The sequence below is a fragment of the Euprymna scolopes genome, chromosome 15 (genome assembly GCF_053919585.1).
Source record: "Euprymna scolopes isolate OS-2025 chromosome 15, ASM5391958v1, whole genome shotgun sequence".
NCBI lineage: Eukaryota > Metazoa > Mollusca > Cephalopoda > Sepiida > Sepiolidae > Euprymna > Euprymna scolopes.
Window position 1 is genome coordinate 96,029,045 of NC_136496.1, and position 24,445 is coordinate 96,053,489.

The 24,445-nt window shown below is 32.4% G+C and overlaps 1 protein-coding gene across 32 annotated transcripts in view; it reads right to left on the reverse strand.

Moving 5' to 3' along the window:
* The window catches only part of LOC145294002 (arf-GAP with SH3 domain, ANK repeat and PH domain-containing protein 2-like), a 547,728-nt gene that overhangs the window by 352,268 nt on the left and 171,015 nt on the right, over nucleotides 1–24,445 (reverse strand). For all 32 annotated transcript variants that reach the window (XM_080140958.1, XM_080140949.1, XM_080140946.1 and 29 more), the window contains exon 2: nucleotides 6,860–6,932. In XM_080140958.1, coding sequence (XP_079997084.1) covers nucleotides 6,860–6,932 — 73 coding nt within the window. The remainder of the gene's footprint in view (nucleotides 1–6,859; nucleotides 6,933–24,445) is intronic.

The following is a 24,445-nucleotide window of genomic DNA, read 5'->3' on the forward strand; positions in this document are numbered from 1 at the left end:
AGCCTGGCCCTTCTACTTGTGCAGTCATAAAACTTCTCAGATACAATTGTGATGTTAAGCTTTATAAGGTGTTAACTCCGATTAGAATCTGACTGTTCCATCGTTAATTGGATTTTTTCGATTATCGATTTTTGATACTTATCGGAAACATTCTGATAAGTATAAAAGATTTCTTATGTCTATAAGGTTTATTAACCCATCCTGTTGTCTGGATATGCCCTCTCCTGCTTTTCCAGATGTGAGCTCTTAAGATGATCCACTTAAGTAGCAGAGTTGTAGAGTCAGAGATTTGCAAAATAGTCAGAGTCATATACACACACACACACACACACGCATACACACACAAGACGATAAAATAATTAATAATAACGAATAGATAAGTTGGGAAGTAATCTATATATATAAAAGGCAAAACGAGTGCAAGGGTTTTTGTATGTCCAAGAAAGGCTTTTTTCGCCGGGTTTCTTGCGTTGGTTACTATTTTGGAGTTTCCTTATACTTCCTAGATTATATCTCAGATTCAAAAATGGATGCCGTCTCTATCTTTATTTTGATCAACTTTTTAAAAAATCCCTGATTTCCAGTGGGTTTTTTTTTTTGTCTTTTTCATATTAAAGCAAAACTGATCGAAGCAAACAGCAGTGCCTCCTGGCCTTCATGGCTGGCAGATCCAGAAAGGAAATTAACTTTGATCAAATCTGGAGGAAACCCTTCAGACAGTTGCTATTCATTTGGACACTGCCTGAGTTCCCCCCTTTTTTTTGGGGGGGGGGGGGGGGGGCTGAATTCCCCCAACATCGTGGGGAAACAAATAAAACGGCAAAAAGCCAGACGTTCATTTCTGCACCTGCATGAACTCATTCGCTTAACTACCCATCTCTGCAAGTCAACTTTTTGATTGACATCGCTAAATTTGAATGCTTTTCACTTTCTGTCGCGTCATGACGTAGCGGTAAGATGTCAGGTTTTCTTTCACTTACTTTTCTGCCTTCGCGTTACAGATTCGAGCCTGCCTGCCTGCCTACTACCACACACACACACACACCTACAAACATCCAGGCAACGCTGGGCACCCACGCTTGTCACAAATATAGTAAAATTATTAATAAAAATTCTATTAAATTATCCTAAAAACTTGAGCTAAAATATAATTACAATGAATTATAATAACATTAAAATACTCCAAGCTATAACCCATTTTGCCACTTGGGCCTCATGTTCTAACTATAATAATAAGAACGAATGTCCCATAAGAAATGATTGCATACATGTAGTTTATAAATATATTATAAAATATAGATATAATAATTATAATTAAAATAACAACAATAATCTAAAGACCAATAACTAGGAATTAAATAACATGCATTCTTTTAGAGTTTCTTCTTCATTGAAATGATTTTTTCTTGATCAACAGAATCTCAATTTGAAGTGATTTCCATGCTTGTTTGTTATTCAAAATCCCTGATTTGGCTCAGTTATTTCTACTCTTGCCCGTAAACAAGCTGACAACAAAAGTGAACAAGGATCAACCAACTCTGAGTATGATTTACACACACATTCTTTTACGTGTTCAGTAACGAATTGGATTCCATATTCCTTCAATTACAACCGAATAACACTAAACCAATGCCACACCTGGAAACAATCATTATTTTGTTGGAAGTTGCTTTTCAAATATCCATAGAACTGTTAATCTTGGAATACAAAATCTATTTTATGGCACATTAATCTAAGAGCAATTTCCATTCCCTTTTGTGTATAATAAAAAGCTGCCTTATTTGTGTACCAACTTTTGTAAATTACTAATTATAGAGTAATGTAATTTTGTTTGCAATCAGGAAAGACATTCCTGAAAGAACATTATGCTAATAAGTATAAACTTTGAAACCTGGTAGATGATGCTTCTTTTTTCTTCCCTGCAACTTCTTTCCCACAGTAGAGACATTGCAAGTAGAAGTTATTGGGGACAATAACTTCTAAGGTTACTTCTTTTTCCTCCTAATAGTTCTGTTTTCTAAGTATGTATCTGTAGGAATTGTATAGTCCTCTACTGGACGTATATGATATGTTAACCACGCAGCAAATTTCCATAGGCATCAGGTGTGAATTAAGACATGTTTGATAAATGTATCACTATATGTGGACTCCCACATCATCATCTGTTTAATGTTAGTTTTACATGTTTGCGTGTGTTGGACAGTATTTTCTTTTAGAAATTGACTTACAAACTTACCTCTGGTCAGGTTTCTTAGGAAGTCATTTCCTTAAAGCAATATTTTTATAGGTCAAATGCCGTTCTTGATGTCAACCCAGCAAGATGATGGGGACCCATGTTTTTATTGAGATAATACCTCTAGGTGATTGCTCATTAAGGCTAAAGAATGCTGCACCTAAAATGTTTTAATATAGACTACATTGTCTGCAGTTACATCCGCATACTGTGTATATAAATAAAAATGGAGCATTTAGTGAAGAGAACAGCTTTTCTAGAACTGCTCGCCTGTGAAATTCTATACAGCGAGTCTGCCTTCCAGCTGACTACAACATGGCCGTTTTCAAGTCCAATGTAAACAATTTCTTGTGCTGTCATCTAAAATAATCAAATTCCACCCAATTTTCATCATTATCAACCATTACGCTGTTGTCGCAGAGACCACTTCAAATTCATTAACCCTTATCCTTGAGTGACTTTTAAGCCTTGATAAGTAGTAACTCCCTTGTAAAAAAAAAAAAAATCTTTTTAATAACCTTGTGTCACAGATTACTTATGCAGAGAAGTAAACAAATAATTTTGTTTTGGCTAAGAGCAAAGTGTTGTAGCTATTCTGATACTAGACTTAAATCTTTTCTGTCCTTGGTCAGTAAAGCAGAAAAGTCCTAGACGAAGGTAATTTAAATTCTTGTACCAATCCAGAGAACTGCTGGATTTTTTCTACATTATAAACACTATTGTCTGTCTTCGTTGGATGCATAATTTTGAAAATAGAAAGAGTGCCGCCATTTTCCTCGAGAAATAGTTACATCCTTCTTATTCTCATATTCAGATACTCTTTTAGAGTCTACTTATGATTTAATAAGTTTTCTAAGATCTTCCAGAAAAACCCACACTTCATTCTTAGCTTTCCTGGCTTATTTCTTTTCAGCTTAACTTGTCTTGTCCCCAGGCTCCATCACAGTTTATCTGAGCTCCTCAAGAGACTCTTTAAAGTCAGGCATATCTATTACAAGGTGTAGGTTTGTTTACCTTCTACCCTCCCAGCCTCAACTCTCCATTTCAATTCCTATTATCCATGCCCTTCTTGCTATCTTCTATCAATCTAACCTACATGATCTTGTCTTGTAACATTCACCCTATCTGACAATTTGCCTTCACCTCCAAGCAGATAAGGTGATAATGACACAAAGGCTAATTGAGAGGAAAGAAACAACAAGAAAAAAACCTCCTAAGATGTCAGGCTATAATTAAAAAAATTTTTTTTTGATTTAAACATAAAAATAAGGGACACACAAGACAATTATTCATTCGTCATTTACAAGTGAAATCTAAACATTTCTATTAAGTCCTTTTAAGCAGTCGTAATAAAACTTTTCTAGAATTAGGATAGACTCAAACAACATATTTTGGACTTTTAATTAAATCGTATCAAAATTGAAATGGTGGTGAGATCATTCTTATGAATTATAGTTTGGGGGTTGTTTTCTTTCTCTCTTTTTTTTTTTTTTTACAACTGAATATATCAGACAATATTATATTAGGTATATCGGCAATTTGGTGATGGTAGTTTGAATTGAAAACATGGCCATCAAAAGATGACGTCACTTGAGAAATGCATAAATGCAATATCCAGATACAGAAAATGAAATACAAATATGTTTTAGTAGTTTTTGACCAATAGACGTCAAGAATAAAGAAAAACTTTTTTTGCATCTTTTTTCTAATTTTTAAATAATTTTTTGATGGTTTCTTTTCTTTATGACATTTTTTTTTTTTTAATTTTTCAATTTTTTTTATAGTTTCATTAAGAGATTGGCTCATTTTTTTTTAATACAAAAAGTTTAAAACAATGAAAACATTGCAAAAGAAAAGAAAATTGTGACTACTTTTTAAATTATTTTTTTAATGGTTTCATTCAGAGATTCGTTCAACTGTTGAATACAAGTATTTTTTTTTTTTAAATAATTTCATTGTTATCACATATGTGACACAAAAAACGTCTCTTAAATAAAATCCATGTTCAAAGAAAACAAGCGAATATCAACTAGATATTTTATAGTTAGTTAGCTACCTTTCCTACAGTCGAAGTCTTCTTCCTGTCACTCTAATGAGTAGAAAAAGGTAGCTTTATAAAATAACTGGTTGTTTTTGTCTTGATTTCTTTGAACATCTAAATGAACTAGTATTAATTTATTAATTGCATTTACCTCCCATTTAATCTACTTTACCTCTAGATGATATAACTCCCTATCAATTGAGCTGATGATATATCCGAAATATTCTGGTGATTGGTCTTTATTTATATGCTCTGCCTTACATTATAAGGGTTACCTATATAATTAACATTATTACTCCCATGTTCTGGTTTTAGACCATTATCTTTTCTCTCTCTCTCTCTCTCTCTATATATATATATATATATATATATATATATATACCCACACACTATTTAAAAAGTTGCAATCTTTTTTTGTCTTGCTTTTCCTGTATGCAAATTGTAGCGTTTAATTGACTAACAAAAAAGCCTAATAGTTAAAATAAAGTAATTTTATTGAATTGACCTGAATATCGAATTTGTAATAGATAACGTTTTTTGTAACCCAAATACTGACTATTAATAACACTATTAAATGAAGATTTCTTGTAAAAGTGTTTCTTCTTTTTTTAAAAACAGGAGAGGGGGGGGGGCATAATAATCTCGAAAATTATATTTCCAATTAACACATAGTAAACACTACAGCAGTTTTACACACACACACACACAATTTAATTTACATTCATCATAAGTGATAGTCGGTTAATGACAAGGAAGTCATTTTAATTAAGGTTGGTACTTTTATTTCGGTTGGAAGATGGAACACACCTATTTCTTATGAACTTAATTTACTGTTTCATTTCAAATAGGCTTATTACTGAGAAATCTTTATTTCATACCTTCTACCAGGTAACACAGTGTAACTCTGTTAGTGAACACACATCTACACACATGGGAGGTGGGGATATGCTTTTGCGATTATATTTCATTCTTTATGCATAGGAATTCTTTTTTGTTTATAAACTATATACGTGTTAAATATAACAGAACGTATATAAATGAATAACAACTTCGCTATATTCCACGATCCAAAGGTTATGTTATGGTAAATATAACCTTGAAACTTGGAATATAGCAATATATATATATATATCTTTTGAATCTTCACTTCAATACTTCCATTTGCCAGATCCATTACTTTAAAAAAAAAAAAAAATGTCTTATAAAAAAAAAAAAAAACTGGAACTTCACTTCTCCATGATCTGATGATTTTTTTTTTTTTCCGGGAGCTTTAATGTATCCTGGACATCTATAATTCTGTTTTTCCGTTCCTTATGGATTACTAATGGATTTTCAATGGACTCATTTTGGATGTATCCTATTCTGGATTTTACCTTCTTATTCATTAAATTTTTACCATATTCTTTTTCTCCCTTTTCTCCGTTTCTTGCTTTCTTAATCATTTTGAATCCCTATAAACTGTCACTAACTGTTTAATAACTTTTTTGATGCAAGTATGATTAATTTCATTTATATACATATATATATATAATATAAAGCTGAATGTCTGTGTGTGTGTCTGGTCACGAATAGGCTCCTATATGGTTGACTATTTTAAAAAACTGATTACATATAATGATAGATGTATCGAGACATAGGAATGGGTAATTTTGATCTGGCAGAACGGTGGTTCATTAAAATTGTGGGGTCTGCGTTTGCGCCTGGTCCACGAAGAATGGAAATAAAAAATTTAAAAATTAAAAAAAAAAAAAAACGTTTACAAGTGCTTTTGATATAGATGTACATAAGAATACTTTGATAAGTATGTTTTAACTTAAATAGGGATGGTATAATAAAATTGTGGGGTCTGCGTTCGCGCCTGGCCTCCATAGAATGGAAATAGGCACAAACTTTAATAAAGACTTTTCATATCTATCTGCGTAAGTATACTTTGATAATTACGTTTTAGTTTGAAGAAATATGGTATAATAAAATTATGGGGTGTTCGTTCGTGCCTTACCTCCATAGAATGGAAATATGTCACAAAGTTTAACAATGTTTTTTAATATAGATCCACAGAATATTGTGATAAGTGTTTCAGTGTGAACAGGTATGGTTTAATAAATTATGGTGTTTATCTATTTTATTTTTACTTTCATCATATTTTGCTTTGGTTTTGATACCCCCAAATTCGAAGCTATCTCTTTACAACCCTTCCTTTTCATAACCTATCATACTTTCATAAATCCGAGTCCATTTTCTGCAGGCTGTTTTTGAACCCAGTCAACGACGGGTACTTTTGCTAGTATATATATATATATATATATATAGAGAGAGAGAGAGAGAGAGAGAGAGAAAGATAGATATATGCACACACACACTGTTTAAACAATTTTTATGTTGTTTTTTTATACAAGTTAAAATATACGCTGTCTGATAACAGTTGTAAATGGGTTGGATACTATTATGTATACTCTTTATTTGCAACTTGCAAATAATTTAAATCTAAAAAACAAAAATGCATATAACACTTAAACATATGTATGCACACAAACAAATGTACACATATGTATGCAACTATACATAAGGTTTATAAGGATACTTACTGACACCTGAATTGTACAATGCCTTGATGGATTTTTTCATCTTTGTAAGTCCACTGCGATCGTAATCCAAACTCTAAAAAACAGAGAAAAAAAATAGGAAAATATAATCGAAAATTTCTATTGAAAAACAAAACAAAAATATAGAAATTCCAAATACTTAACGGACAACTATATACTACTTTCAATAAAGGTAATTTTTAAGGTATAGATATACTTTTAATTCCTACAGACATTACTACTTTCTCTACTTTATCTGTCCAGCAACAAATGATGCTAATCTGTCCAAAAAGTGAACATGGTTACTGACATATGAAATAAATATCCAGCAAAAACTAAGCAAAATCAGCCAGGAACGTCATGTAATCAGCAGTTACCATGGTAATTTGTTTCAGATGGGAAGCCTTCACAAAATAAAAAGCTCTATCCATGGATATTCCTATTAAGGTTAGATACATGGGAGAAGAGAAAGTTCTTTTCCATTTTCGTAGAAGGACGAGTCCTTGCCGTGAATGTCTTATGGGGAGGAACTATAAGTTAGAGCTCACTGAGCACCTTCCATGAAAATTACGATAAAGTAAAGAGTAAAAAACAAACAAATACTTTGATGTGAATCAATATTTTATTATCATATTCATTATAACTTTCGTTTTACATGTTTGCATGTGTTTAGTGACTTTTAGAAATTGACTTTAAAAGTAACCAAGCTCCGCCTAGGTCTTTATTTATCCCTTTTAAGTCCATCCTTATCACTTACTGCCATATTTTCTTTAATCTTTTCTTACCAACTGACTGCTACCTCAACTGTACTACATCTACTGACTCAAGAACTCTCAATCATTTTTTTCAAAGTGGTCATACTATAGAAGTCTTCTGTGCTGCACACCTATACTGTCTTTATTTAATATTCTTTCGAGATTATCAGATCCAAATCTATCTTTAAACTCATATTACACAGCCATCGTATCATTCTCATATTTCTCTCCATGCAATGAATGTCCTCAACCCTCACTGGCCAGATTTCACTTCCATACCTCATCGTACTGCATGCATGCCAAATTAAATAAAGTATTATTAATATTTCAAAAGTAAAAAAATAAATCTTAACAAACACAAATGACAATGACGATAATGATGCTGATGTAATTTGCCAGAAAGTTGACCGATCTATGAAATATAAAAACTATACTTATAAAAATAATTTTAAGAGCATCCCAAAAACCTTTTAAAAAAATAAAGAAATAAATAAAACTCATATAAGCAAATAACACTAACACATGATGAATAAACAAAACTAAAATAAACAGAACATTTAACCCAAAAAATATATAGGAAAAGTATTACATATTAGGACAAACCCAAGAAAGGTCAAACTATCTAGGTAAAAATCTGACTATATGCAAGTAAAAATCTATGGCTTTAACAAAAATCAATTAGTTTATTTGTTTGAATGAAGAAGCATTGCTTTCAATCTCCGTAAACAGAAAATTTTATTTTTCTAATCTTCAAAAGAATTACAAAATCGTTTGTGCTGTAAAAAAAAAAAAAAAGAGAGAGAGAGAGAGAAAGAAAAGGCATGATTTTCATCCTGTGTTGTAAAGGCAAATGCGAGAGTCAGTTAATGAAGAAGGCAGAAATTGTGTTCACTAATAGTAAATGTGCTAATCTGCTATTCCACTAGTTGAGACTAACAAACGGTAAGAAAATAGTTGAAACACCAAATCACTGAGCATAATATGCAACAATATTATTTAAAATGTATAAGTGAAATATATGTTATAATATAATTTAATAAAAGTTACAGAACAAAACAAAAAAAAAAAATCATATGTTTCTAGAGGAGTTGAAGGTAAACAAAGTTACGTGCTTCATCAGAAAATCTAACAAAAAGCTTATCTGAAGACGATCTGGATAAGGCGGAGAGAACCTGAATGCCTACTGGAGAAAACTTTAATGTCTACTAGACACTATCCTTGAGTTGAAGGTACACAAAGATAATCCAGACAGTCATCTTGGAACAACAATGATCCATCATCAGAAAATCTAACAAAAGGTACATTTGAAGACAATCTGGATAAGAAATCAGAAAATTGATACATGGACGAAAGATGATAAAATGTACAGAATTTCAAATGGAACCCTTTATTTAATCCATGGGGGTAGCATGCTCTCATTCTATCAGCCATGAAGGTAGAAGTTTAAAGTAATTTACAATTGTATTCTGAGCATTGCTTGCATTGAAGATTGAACTATCAAGCCCCAGAAAAGTGTAACTAATAATTGAATTTCATCTAGTATTTTATCTGTTGACACAGGTCCTTGCATAAGAGCATGCTACCCTCATAAATTAAATGAAGGCTTCCATTCAAAATTCTGTGTAGATTCCCATGTTTGACAGAAAGATTCCCTAGTTCGATAACAGACACCTGAAGAAAGTTGGAGGTTAGGAAGAGTAGTCAAAAGTATCCAAATAATACCAATCATCATTATCGTCATTATAATCATCGTCATGTTTGGTTTAATCTAAGTTTTACATGCTCACATGTGTCTGATGTCTTTTAGAAATTGACTTCCAAACTAATCCATCTCTAGTCAGGCCTTTATCACTCTTTCTCTCAAATGAATCCTTATCACTTCTCTATTTTCCTTGGCCTCCTCTTGTAAACCGATCCTGCTACCTCAACTGTTCGACATCTATAAGTTAAGAACTCTCATCTATTCTTTCAATGTGATTATACCAACAAAATCTGTTCTGCAAAAATCTCTCTATTGCATCTAGATTTAATATTCCTTTGAGGTTATCAGATCTAAGCTTGTCTTTAAGACTCGTTTCAGATATCCATTGTATCATTATCATTATCATTTCTCTCCATGGTACCCCAAAAAGATGTACCACTATCACTTTCACATCAACAGAAAAAAGTAACATTCTCTGTGTGTTTCTGCTTCATGGAACAACCAACCTGCCAGAGGTCATGATGATGACTACAATATCCAGGTTTGAAACGGCCTTAGACAAACACATAGATCATAGGTGGATGTAAATACCTTCTACTTGTCTATTTACATGGCTCGTTGCACTTTGCTAAATAAACTGGATTTGGTAACATTAACCTGCACTGGCCAGGTTTCACTTGATACATTTCTTTTTAAGATATGAAAGTTAATCCTGATTATACTTGGGGGAAAAAAATCTATCTTAAATAAAATCTTGTAGTTTTTCCAGTAAGATTATATAACTTTCCTCATTTTGTATATTAACATTTCACATATAGATAGAAAGTAATGTTTCAAAGCAATAGACTACTTATCCTGAAAAACATAATTGTCATCATTCTAAATCCCTCCACATAATCAATAATTTATTTCTTGTCACTATCCTATTGACCAGAACCCATGTCTATTGTCCATCTAATCAGACACTCTTAGGGTCACACTTGTCCACCTAATCCGATTGGTGAATAAAAGCCTAGGAGATTAAATTCCCCCTCCTTATTCATGGCAAGATATCCAATCAATGAGCGCTCAACTCGGAATTAAATGATTTCCTTTATTTCAGAAATGGCAGCTAGGACCGACTTTTCATACGCTAATCTCCCTTTCACATAAGTTGTAAAATCGGCAGGGTTATCTGACATCGCATGGATTAAGAGAACTCGAAAAGATCACCATTAACTGCCATTTCGACTCATCTAAAATCAAATCTCAAAAAAACAGACGGGAGAACATTGGGAAAGAAATCTCAGTAAGATAATAAAAATAAAATTGTCCATATTTGTAGGAGTAATGTAAAACACATATGCATGTTAGATAAACTATGTGGGTTATTTAATGCTGAAACAATATCTATTATAAACAATTCATTGTATCTATTACTAACAAAGATTTGATATCTACCTGGAGCCAAAACTATATTATTATTTCTATTAATGCACTATTATGCTTCCTAGCAATGCTCGATTCAAATTCAGTTTACTATACTATTTTAGACTAATGTACTATCCTACAAGACTCAATTCAATTCGGTTATGAGACCATCTTCCCAGGTATTACTCTTTCTCCTTGATAAGGAAGATATCTGCTCTTTTGTCATGAGACCGTAATCCCAGGAGTTACCTCCTTCTTTGAGAAGGAGGGTAGTACTTTAGTATCTGTTTTGTTATCATAAAACCATCATCTCAGGCATTACCTCCTCCTTTGTTCATTAGCAAGCTCAATAGTTACATTACTACTAGCAAAAATATGCAACTGGAGTTATTTTATGCATAACAGAGTGAGAAGGGAGGCACCTTACCTTTCCCAATAGTATTAGTGCATATATTGCAAGAATATATCAAAAAGGCTTTGAACTCAGCAAAGACAATCTCATAGTCAGCAGAAACATCCATTAGGCCAATCACACACTCCAACCAACACATATCTTAGAATTTATGGATTAGTCACATAATAACTGGTGTGTTACATGCTGAATTTAGATCTTTCAATGTTGCAATAAACATAGCTCGATGGATATGAGAAACTCTGGCAAAATTTCCTTATAAAGTAGAACCCCATGATACGGTGGCCATAGGATACGTTTTTTTTTTTTTTTTTCAGGTTATGATGTGAAATATGATGTTTTTTTGGCCCCTGATTACGGTATTTGCCCCACGGTATTATTTATAATGCTATTTCATCATATACATGCGTATTATATACAGTACTGTATTTTGTTACTAATTTTCAATCCTAATGTAAAGTTAACCTTAGATATTTTAATGTGCAAATAGTGAGGAGATAGATACTATTTTACTGTGATTAATTTAAAAGGTTAAAAGGGGGATAATTTTAATACCTAATAATAATTATTAAATTATATACATATGATAAAGTAAAGTTAGTTTTTCTCCTCTTGTCAGACATCATAGGGCTATAAACAGAGGTGCTACATATAATTCCAATATGATCACGACTCCTGCCAATAACTGATGCATGTTTCCAGAAATTAACAGCCAACTTTCATTCGATTTCATAATTTCCTACATTAGCTCCAACCATCCAGACTCAAATCAATCTAAGAGAAAGCAGGCTTATCACTCACTCTAAAAAATCTACTTCCACTCTCCCATCAAACACTGAGAATTTTTCTTCATTGCATACTTTTTCATGCCCAGACCGTTAGTGTTTAATTTTCTTATTTCATTATATTACCTTTCAGCATATACAACTTCTCTCATTAAATACAAAATGCTCCCAATAGAACCAATTTTTGCAGGGTTTTGATTGTCTTACATCAATCCAATTCCTGAAATATTCTTACTTAATATAAATGAATGTAATTTATGTTACTATAATTCTAGGTAAATTTGTTTTAGATGCACACCATATGAAAATTACTATAATTACAATTTTAATTATGTCTATTTTGTAGAATTATAATTTTCTTCTTTCATAATTTTTTTTAATGGTGTTCACCCTTGTAAGATTAAACCAGCACCTTCCCTGGTCTGCACTACACTCCAAGCTACAGAAGTCCTGAGTAAGGTTACATGAGATGGCTAACCAAAGGATGATAAACTGTAGACCTGAGAACCTCTTTGATGATCATTGTTCAGTTCCTAAGCTGTCTATCAATACACTTGCAGCACCCAGGTAGAGGGGGAGGCAGGATTACATCACAAATTAATTCTTCTACTGGGCAAAGAGCTGCATGCTCAAACCATCAAAGACATTGTTGCAACAAAACAGCTGGCAGAGACTTAATATAGAGATCTTGGCAAACAGCAGTCAAGACATGATCAACCTACCAACAATATAAAATGTGTTGGGGGTAATCATTATTAAAAATTTACAACTTCTGTGGATCAACCATTCACATTGGCCATGTCTCACAGCCATAGAGTATTGATCAGATAACAGATTGGTAGACATGCCTCTTATTTAATGGCTATTCAATTTAATATGGAACATGGGCTTAATACTTTTGTCTATTTTTCCCTTGTTATTGTTTCAATTTGAGAAAAAAATTTAACCTTATTGAAACAGCAAATCAACTTCAATAACACTGTTGTCATATTTGGGCCTTTGAATCTCTGTTCTAGGTCCAGAAACATCTATAATTTGAAGTAAAAAACACAACCCCTCCATTTATCTGTGAGCCATATTTTAGTACTTTTGCAGTTTACAAATCCTACTATTGTTTTGATTGAATTTAACTTTAAAATCCTATTTTTAAAGAGTCTTTTCTTTATTGAATTGTTAGGTGGAAATAGACACGTTTCTAAATAATGTTATTTCAGCACACTTTGTAAACTTCAATTTCCAACTGCAATTTTCCAATAATTTTTATTTGGACATTGTGGATACCAGGCAACGTTTTTATTTAATTAGAAAAATATCCAAAGTGAATTTTATTCTGTTTAAGTTACCAACATAGATCAGTACACGCAAGCAGAATTACATGAACCTTGAACGATTCAGCATGAAATTTCAAGTTAATCTACTTTCTCAGGAAATACGGAGTCACAGGTAAGTTAGTAAATCAAATCTATGTCGTCAAGTTAAAGCTATAACTATTTTGTTAAGGTAATCTTAAGATCTACTTATCAGAAAATCTAAATAGATTAGTTCATAAAACATCAGACTGAAGATCTCAAAGTTTTGGTTTCCGGTCATGGCATTCGCTTTATTTGTTGGGAATTTATTATTTAGCATTAATACAATATTTTTGTATTTCTAAGAAGTTAAGATATTTGTTTACAAAAATTGTGACTTAAAACACACATGCACACCCACACAACGCCTTTTATATTATGAATGGATTAGTTTCCATAAATTTTAAAATAAATCAAAATTAAAACCAGATAGATATGATTAAAAATAAATGTGAGTATAAAATAGTGTTCACTTGCAAGAGACACATACAAGTGACTCGGCAAACACAAACATTCAAGGACATTGAACTCAGCAGAAATCATTGAAGGTAAATTAAACTGGAGATAAAAAATTACAAAGCATTTTCTGTTCAGTGGTTCTGAAATCTCTCTCTCTTAAAAGAGATATGTTAATGTATATATAACAGCTTTTAAATCGCTAGTATAAACCTGTAAATTCTATTTTAACTTCGTGTGATGAAATAGTTCAATATCTGCTCTCTATGTGAAGGGTGAAAAAATAAAATAAATCACTAACTCATTATTATTGATTCCCACTAAAATATGAAGCTGAGGGGAAACCGAGAAAGTGAAAACGATGTTTGTTTACTTCAAGAAAAAAAAAAAAAAAAAAAAAAAAAAAAAAAAGATGGATCTTAGGTTTGTTCGCTTCTTTTTTCTTTAGACATGTGCTCCTATGCTGTCATTTTAAATCCATTTGCCTTTTGCACTCCATGACTTTATGTTCACCCTGTCTAAAGGGCAATCTCGTATTTTTGTTTGCACCTGCTCCACAAGGCTTGTTGCTTCTGAACATTTCCCCTCAAGGCTGGTTCCTGAACACTTTCCCCCTTGGGGCTGGATCCCGGACACTCCCCTTGATGCATTACATAACAAAATTACTCTACATCAGATATGAGTGCACTTTTATATCTCTTTTACAAAATACAATACAAAACACAGTATAAAAATATACAATACAAAATACAATGGGGGAAGAGGTGGCTTGTTACTTTTAATGCATCTAAAACCAAGCTTCTATCTTTACATCATCAACGCTCTGATCCCCATCTGGCATCAATTGAAATGGATGGCTCTCGTCTTGAGGAGGCTCCATTTTTTGACAAGCTTCTGGGATTGATCTTTACTCCTGATCTGAAATGGAACATGTACATCAAATCTGTTACCAAGGTCGCTGGAAAAATGGTGGGATCCTTCTACCGCTCCAGTAGATATTTCACTGCTGATGCAATTCTATATATATATAAAAGATAAGTACATCAAAGGATGGAGTACTGCTGTCATATCTGGGCAGGAGCTGCTAAAAACAGCCTATCATGCCTTGACAGAGTACAAAATAGACTTCATAGCCTAGTGGGGGATGCTCTTTTCTCTTCCCTGCAACCTCTCTCCCACAGAAGGGACATTGCGAGCCTGTCGTTGTTTAATCGTTATTTCCATGTGAAGTGCTCGTCTGAGCTCCAATCTCTGCCCCCCCTCGCCAATCTTTCACAAAAAACACCCGTCTAGCTGAAACCACTTTCTTAGAAGTGCACGCCTGTGGAACTCTCTTCCGTTTGCCTGTTTCTCGCCTGACTACAACTTGGATGTCTTCAAGTCCAACATAATCAATTTCCTGATGAACTGCCCGCTTAAGTAAGACACTATCAGATCTCCATTACTAACGATTACTATGATATTGTCCCATTGATTACTGTACACGCAATAACCCTTATCTCAGAGTGGCCTCTGGGCCTTGATAAGTGGTGACTTCCATGTAAAAAAGATTTCTTCAAACATCTAGATAATAATCTTAAATTTTTAAAAAAAGTTATTCTTCTTGACGTTTTTTTATTTTTCTGTACTTATATAACGTAATTTGCAGGATAACAGAACAACAGGGACTCCCATGGATGTGTCTATAATATAAAACCTTTATCTGGAAATGATTGAAGCGTAAAATACTTAGTTATAAGATTCGACTCTGAATTAGACTTCCTAAAATTGTGACTCCTCATTTTTTAAATCTTCCAATATTTAGACTGTTGATTCTTTCGAATTTAAAACCATCGACTCCGGTTTAGGAGCCTTCTTATGAGTTTGACTCCTTCAAAAATCTCCAACTCCGACTCCACAGACTTTCTTCCAAACAATCAAACACATCCGAAAATGGTAAAAACTGTGGGGAAATAGAGCTTATATAACTACATGTTTATAAAAAGGTTAATTTTCCATATTTTTTTTTAAGTTAAGCGAAATTTTATAAAATCTGTAGAATCATAAACTTACATATTAATTGCTTAAATAGAAAACAAATATAAACAAAGAGCCTTTTGGCTAGGAACATAGTGTAGTATCTGTTTTGATGCTATACTTTGTCTATTCTGCCCTCAGTCAATGGAGAGGTCCTTCCAGACTTCAGCAATTTTTATTTTGTTCCAACCCAGATTGCCTTTTGGGAGAGTTGGATTTTCCCCAAATTGTGGGTAACTTTGCCCTCGTGGGGAGGCAAGTAAATAGGAACATTTGTTTAAATGTCATTAAAACCACAAAGTGTTAGTGTAGGGTTGTACATGCCCTCCTCCATTTCTTACTTTCCAATGTGCATTTTTTTTATGACTAGTTTTTATTCATTTTGAACGTTTGAATTATTTTTCCTGTTTATGTTAAACTATGGGCTTGATCCTGGGGTTCCTCTTTAAAATATTTAAAAATACTACTTCACTTTTATATAAAAAAAAAAAATTACATTTTCCCCGAAATATATAATGGATATTGTTACAGACTATGCAAGTAAGACATTTGTACTTCATACAATTGAATAAATATATGTGTATATAGACATACATGTATATACTTATTTATCTGTAAATTGTCAGTTGTTTTCATCTTTCCTCATCAACACCGACTATATCTCATTCCTCGCATTGTGATAGCCTCCTAAATCTCTTCTACAAATTACATTCATAATAATAGATGCATTTTTTTTAAAAATTTCATCCACAAGTAATTACAGATATATCTCTATTATATAAAAGCCACTGTGCATGTGTGTTTGTGTGCGTGTTCCTTCCTCATAGGTTCCGAAACGGCTGAGCCTATTTTTTGCAAATTTCACACAAAGATAATTCATATTTCTGTCAGTGTTCTTAGATATGTTTTGTACAGAAATTCATCCGATAAGTATCGAAAATCGAAAAACTCTGATCTTAAAAATAGTCTTTCTTCTCTTATAGATAAATAAAGAATTTCTACAGGGGAATATTTTACATTACACCGGCGTAACCTTAGCCAGTGTGACATAAAATATTCCCCTATAAAAATTCTTCTTTTCTATCTATAAAAGAAGAAAGACTATTTTTAAGATCGTCAAGCCCAAATATCGGCTAACATGATATTGTAAACAAACACAGATGAAATTTGATGAACAACATTATTATTATTTTTTTTTTTTTGCAAATTAGTTCACTGGGAAAATTATTCCTCGTACTATATGATATTCAATGGAGAATTGATTCTATAATTATACATATGCAATCTGCATAGATTAAAATATCATGTTTAAGCGTATAGTATGACCGGGCAACGTTGGGCGTCCAGCTAGTTTTTCATATATTTTAAAAATCTAAATATCTGAACAATATGTCTGTGATGGAGAAAGAAAACTAATGGAAACACGTTTTGTTCATTAAGTAAAGAAGCAAGTGAAAATCTGTCTGAATCATGTGTCGGCCACTACTGTTTTTGTCAGAAGCTTTTGCTTTTCTTTTGTTTTCTTTAAAAATCCAAAAAAAAAACCTTCCACCTCTATTCTTTCCGCATATGCAGATGAAGATGCTAAAGTGCTTTCAAAGGTCATCTCTTCTTTATGTGTCTGAATTTTTGAGATGAGGATTGATTATTTGCATTATTCATAACTACTGTTCTCATCTCTCGAGTGTTATTTTCACTACGTTTCTGTCGATTCATGTTATTTGGATTCTTCATACTATTCTCATCTTAAGCTAGTGCCATCAGGCTTAACCAGTTAGTTACTCAAGATAAGAATAATAGTCTGAAGAATCCAAATAATCAATCCTCATCTCAAAAATTCAAAAAAAATTAGTTTCTGCCAATGTAATCTTCTTCAAGAGTTGAACTGTGGAATCTGTTAAATTGGATAATCTGCACAGGATTTCTAACAGAACCCTTTGTTTAATCCACAGAAGTAGCATGCTCTCATTTCGTCAGCCATGACCGAGTAGAAGTGCTATGTAATTCGCTATTGTATTCTTAGTATCGCCTGCACTGAAGACTGAACCTTCAACTTCCAGAAGAGTGTTGCTTAGAACTGAATTTTACCCAACACTTTATCCATTAGATAACGAGATCCCATGCAGATTCCAGAGTTTCACAAAAAGATTCTAGAGTTCAACAAACAGACATCTAAAGAAGGTTAGAGGTTACATCTGCCAAAACGTTGTCAAAATAACAATCAGGATGAGAACAGTAGTCCAAATAATACAAATTACGATTTAGTAGTAATCCTCTTTTTAGAAGCACTGAGTAAACGGAATTCAAAATATGAGGTTAGAAAGAACGACCACGTGCATATCTGTATTTTTTTTTAAATAAACAAAAATTTATTTATTTAAAGTTTCAAATTTTCGGCTTATAAAGCCTTCATCAGGAATTTTCTTTTTAAAGAATACAATATATCTTTTTTTCTTTTTTTTTTTTTTTTCATGCGTGCCATGGTGTCGTTTGGCAGAGTTTGTTGGTCAAAGGTAGATATTGTGTATTGTGAGTCCAGTGGTAAACGCTGTCCATGCGCAAATGGGTAGTTTAGTAGGAATCCACTTTTTAGAAGCACGGAGTAAACGGTATTCAAAATATGAGGTTAGAAAGAACGACCACGTGCGTATCTGTATTTTTTTAAATAAACAAAAATTTATTTATTTAAAGTTTCAAATCGACACCATGGCACGTAAGAAAAAAAAAGAAAAAAGAAAAAAAATATATATATTGTATTGTTTAAAAATAAAATTCCTGATGAAGGCTTTATAAGCCAAAAATTTGAAACTTTAAATAAATAAATTTTTGTTTATTGAAAAAAAATACAGATGCGCACGTTGTCGTTCTTTCTAACCTCATATCTTAAATTACGATTTGTTTTCATGCCTAACCTAACACTTCTCCCTTAAAAATGTCTTTAACATTCTCCTCTCAGCTACTACGGTTATCCCTAGTAATATTGCTGCTACTTAATAAAAAAAAAATTTTTTTTTAATAAATAAAAAAAAAATTTTCAATTAAGTCTTAAGAAAATAAAAAAATAATATACCTACTATTTTGTCCAAATATCCCAAGAATTTCCTGTTAAAATTTTAACCTCATTTGAAACTGTTTTGTTGTTTTATTATTTGGCCTTTTATAAATAATGCAGGATGTGTGATTCAGTGCAGATGATATTGAGGATTGGATAACAGTACTTTCTCTTTTTAGCTTAGGTATATTTTAAGTAGTTAACATAGTCTCAATAAAGAAGAGAAGCCTCCACAATTGATTTTAAGAACAGAGAAAATTTATCCTTAGTTAAATAATGGGTAATCTAATATATAAAATTAAGTCAGCCAGATTTTATTTTAGGCATAGTTTCAAAACGAATATATCAATATTTCATTATAAATAACCATTTCTTTCCCTTTAACGTTGATCTATGTTATTAAGAAAATACTATGATTCGATTTAATTCCTTTGCAAATGCAATTATTTCTATTCAGAATATTTTTCACGGGGAAGCCATCTTACAACTGAATTTTACCTAGTACTTTATCTGTTATGCCATGAGAACTAGATCACTTAGTTATAAGTGACACTCATCTGGAGGTTGAAGGTTCAATCTTCAGTGTGGATGACACAAAGAATATAATTGCGAATTACTTAAGAATTCTACGCAATTATTGCTGACAGAATGAGAGCATGCTACTCCTGTAGATTAACCAAAGAATTCTGTTTGAAATTCCATGCAGATTCCCAAATTTGAAAGAATAAGGCCAAATGTTACATCGGCCAAAACGTTGTTGAATAATACTCAAGATGAGAACAGTAGTTCAATAATAATAAAAATGATCAATCCTCATCTAAAAAAATTCAGAAAGACAATACCTTTCTTTAATCAGCATCAAATTTTGCTATCATTACAGAATAATAGCACTGATACAATCTCACATGTATTAATACTAAAAACCTCTTAAAATTTTAATATTTTCATCTGAAATTGCCTGGGATAGAAATAGTTAATATCTGAAAACTTTGAGATATATACATATATATATATACAGGTCGCATGATATCATTCATAAATGATATCTTCATTTTGAAGCATAATGTAAGGAAGATAACTCATAATTTAACTTAAACATTATAATAGGAGTTATCTACCTTACACATTACTATATTTTTTATTTATCTAATATTCATTGAAATAAAAGTCTATACAAATGAGAATTTTATTTCTGTATAAGTTTATTCCATCTCTTCCATCTTTTTATAGAGTTTTACTAGGATATCGTCCCACATTGCCCAGTCATAAACTACACCTAAATATGATATTTTATTTTATGCATATTTTGTATTTATTTTTATAGAGCTAATTCTCTATTGATTATATTGTACCTAATATATAGTAGTGGTTTGAAAAATTCAAAAAATTATGACTTGGGTGCCATCAGCTAGAATAGAAACCAAAACATTTACCTCTCTAGTGGTGGTATTCGCTTCCATATGACCTAAAGACACAGGGATATCAAAACTTTAAAAATTAACATAATTAAACATAAATGTATATTTTTGCATGTGTGGAGGATACAAATTAAGTCAACTTATGCCTGCCAAGTTCCAATGTTAACCCCTTAGCTAATTTAATTTTTTATTTTTTTTTGCTAAAAACCAAATTCACAAATTCACGGATCCAAATACCTCATATATTGAAGTTCAAGTCTGTTGACAAAAACTGATACATTGTTTAGTAGAGACGGTTCCACACGCATACAAGGTCACTTATATATATGTGAAAGAGAGATTAAGTAGAGCATTACCCTTTACTATTAATAATGTTATACCTATTCCAGGGTAGATCCATAATACTGAGACATCGCTGGATCCTGTAATAAGGAGTCCAAAATACTTCAAAGCAATTGACATCCTTATTTAGATTGTTATAGTTTTTGCTTTGATATTCTTAAGCTCATCACATGATCACAGCAGGGTTTTATGGTGGGTTGAATTATTATATTTTACTGTTATGAGAAATACTTTTTCTTTTTCTAAAATAAAACTAAATCTTGACAAAAATACAGTTGGAAACCTGACGAATACAATTAACAACTAGAAGATGGTTGGAATCTGTTTTTTAATAGGAAAAGCGTAGGTATATATGGGTTGATGGTGACTTGTAACAATATTCAAACAGGTATCCACATAGTCATTTTTAAGTCTAACCTAAACAAATTCCTGTTAAGCTGTTCAATAATAATAAACAGATACTACCCAAGTTTCACCATTACCGTAAATCAGTGTTGTCTCACCGGCCAACTGACACCCATTAACCTTTATCCTTGATGGGCTTTCAGACTGTGATAAGTGGTGACCCCTTCAATAAAATATATTTCATAATGTACATCCCCAGTGGTTTCAACTCTATTTCTATGTGTGATTTCTGTTGTCATATTATCTTTTTCATTGCTATAATCTACCTTGAAAACAATCTTGGTTGTTTTATTTTTGTCTTGATATCATTCAGCTCACCACACAACCAAAGTAGGATTTTAGGTTGAGTTTATCTCTTCTGTGGCATATCAGCCTTTTTAGTCATTTAATGATGAAACAATACCTATTGTAAACAATTAACTGAACACAATTCGTCACTATTTTGCCCATTCTGTGGGTTTATACCTCTTCCAATTACATAATTGAACACAATAGATCAGATAAAAATTTTAACTTGGCATGACCAGTTTCATGTTCTTGTTACAGACATGCAAAATATTCTGTGGAATGATTCTAACAAACCCATAAAGTTGGTTTGGAATCACATCTGAAATGGTGCATCCTCTATTATATGGATGGATGAGAGGCAAAGGTTGCACAATCCATACCACACCTCTACTGAATTGCCAGTGTGGCAAGAAGAAATCCAGGACAACTGACAGCTATACAGAGAACTTTCCCCCATACAAACTACCTGGTATTCTCCAATTGTCACCCATTTAAGTACTGACCAGTTTCAATGTTGCTTAACTTTGGTAATCTAATAAGAATCAATATGTCAACATAATTATGCCGTTGGTTAAATAAACTGTAAACCGTCCAAAAAATTTAGTTGAAATAAAGCTTGAAATTATAGTACTTTAACTTGTTTATGGCTAAATTAGTGAAAAATAAGAAGGCAGAGAGGAAAAAGGTGACCAAAATGCTATGATAAGAATGAAGATTCCGGTCTAAATGTAAATTATTTATTCTTATATATACATCTTAAACAAAAACAAAAAAAGTAACTTTATGGTCATAAATCAATACTAGCAACAACAACAAAAAAAGGTATTGCAGTACGAACATAAGAGTGTGCACTTAACTTAGTTTAAAAAGCAAAACAACAAAAACTAAATTCCCAAGAGAAAACCTTTTGTTTTTTATGAGATTCACAACTCTTGGCCCTACTTAGACAAAAGCGACTAGAGTTTCCAACTTAATCTGAAAACCAAACTTCATGTCAAAGAACGGTTTACCGTTTCTAAATAAAAATAAAGAATGTCTTTTATCCTGCAGTAAGAACTTTAATGAAATAGAAAACTTTTTTCTTTTCAAACTGACTTGTTTTGTATGACCTCATTTTAGCGTTTTTAAACTAATGCTGGTGCTAAAAACCTTCACTCTTGTTCATCATTCCTTTGTTGTATCCTGCAAGTAACTAGATTTTAATAAGATATAAATATAAGGAATATTAGAGTTCGTGCTTTTCTTTCAGATGTTAACAGAAAGAAAGAAAAAATAGTCCCTATTTACTTACCTCTCCACGAGGGCAAAGTTAGACAAAATATCTTTTATTTTTATGTGGAGATTATTCAGATCTCCAAAAAGAGACACTCTGGATTGGGACAAAATCAAGCATGCGGCGTCCCCCTCCACAAGTGAATGATTTGCGGGCAATTTTACTCCTACATGCCCCCTAGAAGGGCAACAAGAGTTATCCCAAAAAATCCGTTCTGGCAAAAATTTATTTTCACCATGACTAATATTTGTGCAATATTTTTAAAAAATTCAAGGCATGGTTATTGAGAAAATTATGTACAAACAATTTTGGGGCAATTTTACTCTTATAACGCGCCATAGGAGGGCAACCAGAGTTATCCCAAAAAATCCGTTCAGGCAAAAACTTACTTTCACCATGACTAATGTTTGTGCAAAATTTTTTAAAAATCCAAAGCATGGTTATTGAGAAAAGTGTGAACAAACGAACAAGAGTGAATTACTAGGTCCAATACCTCCTTTATAGAAGGACAATAAAAATTCTCCCAGTGAATTAGGATTTCTCCTTTTCCAATTGAGGACAGAACAAATACTAGTTTCATTCTAGCATGAAGGCAAAGGCAGTTGTCAAAGTTTTAAAGTTTTAAAGCATTTTAAAAATTCAATTTCTTACTATTGTTGAAAGAGCTGCTAAGAGTACCCTTCCGGCCTTGACAGGGTTCAAAACCAGCTTTGAAATCTAGAAATCTAATGAGTGAAGCTCTCTTCTCCACTCCATTTTCTTTTTCTCACAGAAGAAACATTGCAAGCCCATCTCTGCTTTATTATTTTCATGACAGGAGCTCAACTGAGCTTCAATCTATGATCCCTCCCCTCACTCTAGAACATTCACAACAGACGCTCATCTAACTAACAATTTCCCTTATTATCTATTTGTGTCTACAACTAAATGTAAATTCCATGAGCAAAGTTACTTTCCTAAAACTGCCCGTCTGTGGAACACAATATTGCAAGGCTACTTCCTAGCTGACAATAACATGGCCGTTTTCAAGTCTAACGTGAACAAATTCCTTTTAAGCTGTTCAATAATAATAAATAAACAAATGCCAAAAATTACTAAAAATCAATGTTGCCTCACCAACTGACACTCATTAACCTTTATCCTCGATGGGCTTTTAGACTGTGATAAGTGGTGACCCCTTCAATAAAATATATTTCATAATGTACATCCCCAGTGGCTTCAACTCTATTTCTATGTGTGATTTCTGTTGTCATATTATCTTCTTCATAGCTGTAATCTACCTTGAGAACAAATCTGTGATTATGAATGACATAAATTAGTTAAAATATAAATTAATTCAGTAAATAATCATTGATATGGTCATGATTGTGGCATTCACTCTGGGTCGGCTAAACCGGCTCTTTCCAACAAGTTCACCACAATCCAAATACTGACTAACCAGGCACAGCGTCTAAGGCTGCTTCCATTATTAGTGCAAGCCATTGGTTCCAGCAACAGACCTCGTAAAGGTAAGGGCCCACAATAGTTCAGAATACTGCTGTACTGTTCTCAGCCAGGTTTTGATTTGGACACCACAACCTTTTTTTTCCAGCCTGGTGCTGATGATTTCACAGATGAATCTTTGATACATTGTTTTTTTTTTAAATTCATTTTTCACTAATGAGTCACCACTTATCAAGGGTAAAAAGCATTCAAAGATAAAGGTTAATGAGATAAATTATCAGTCGAATGATAAACAATATTAAGTGAAAGGAATAAACAAAATTTGACTATTTATGAGGACGATGTACAACAAGTAATCATTACCATTGGACTTGAAGACGACCATGTTGTAGACTGCAGGGAAGAGAAATTCTTGGAAAAGAACTGTTCATAAAATTCTGTTTTATGTTAGGCACATAGAGGAAAAAAGTTCTTTGTAGATGT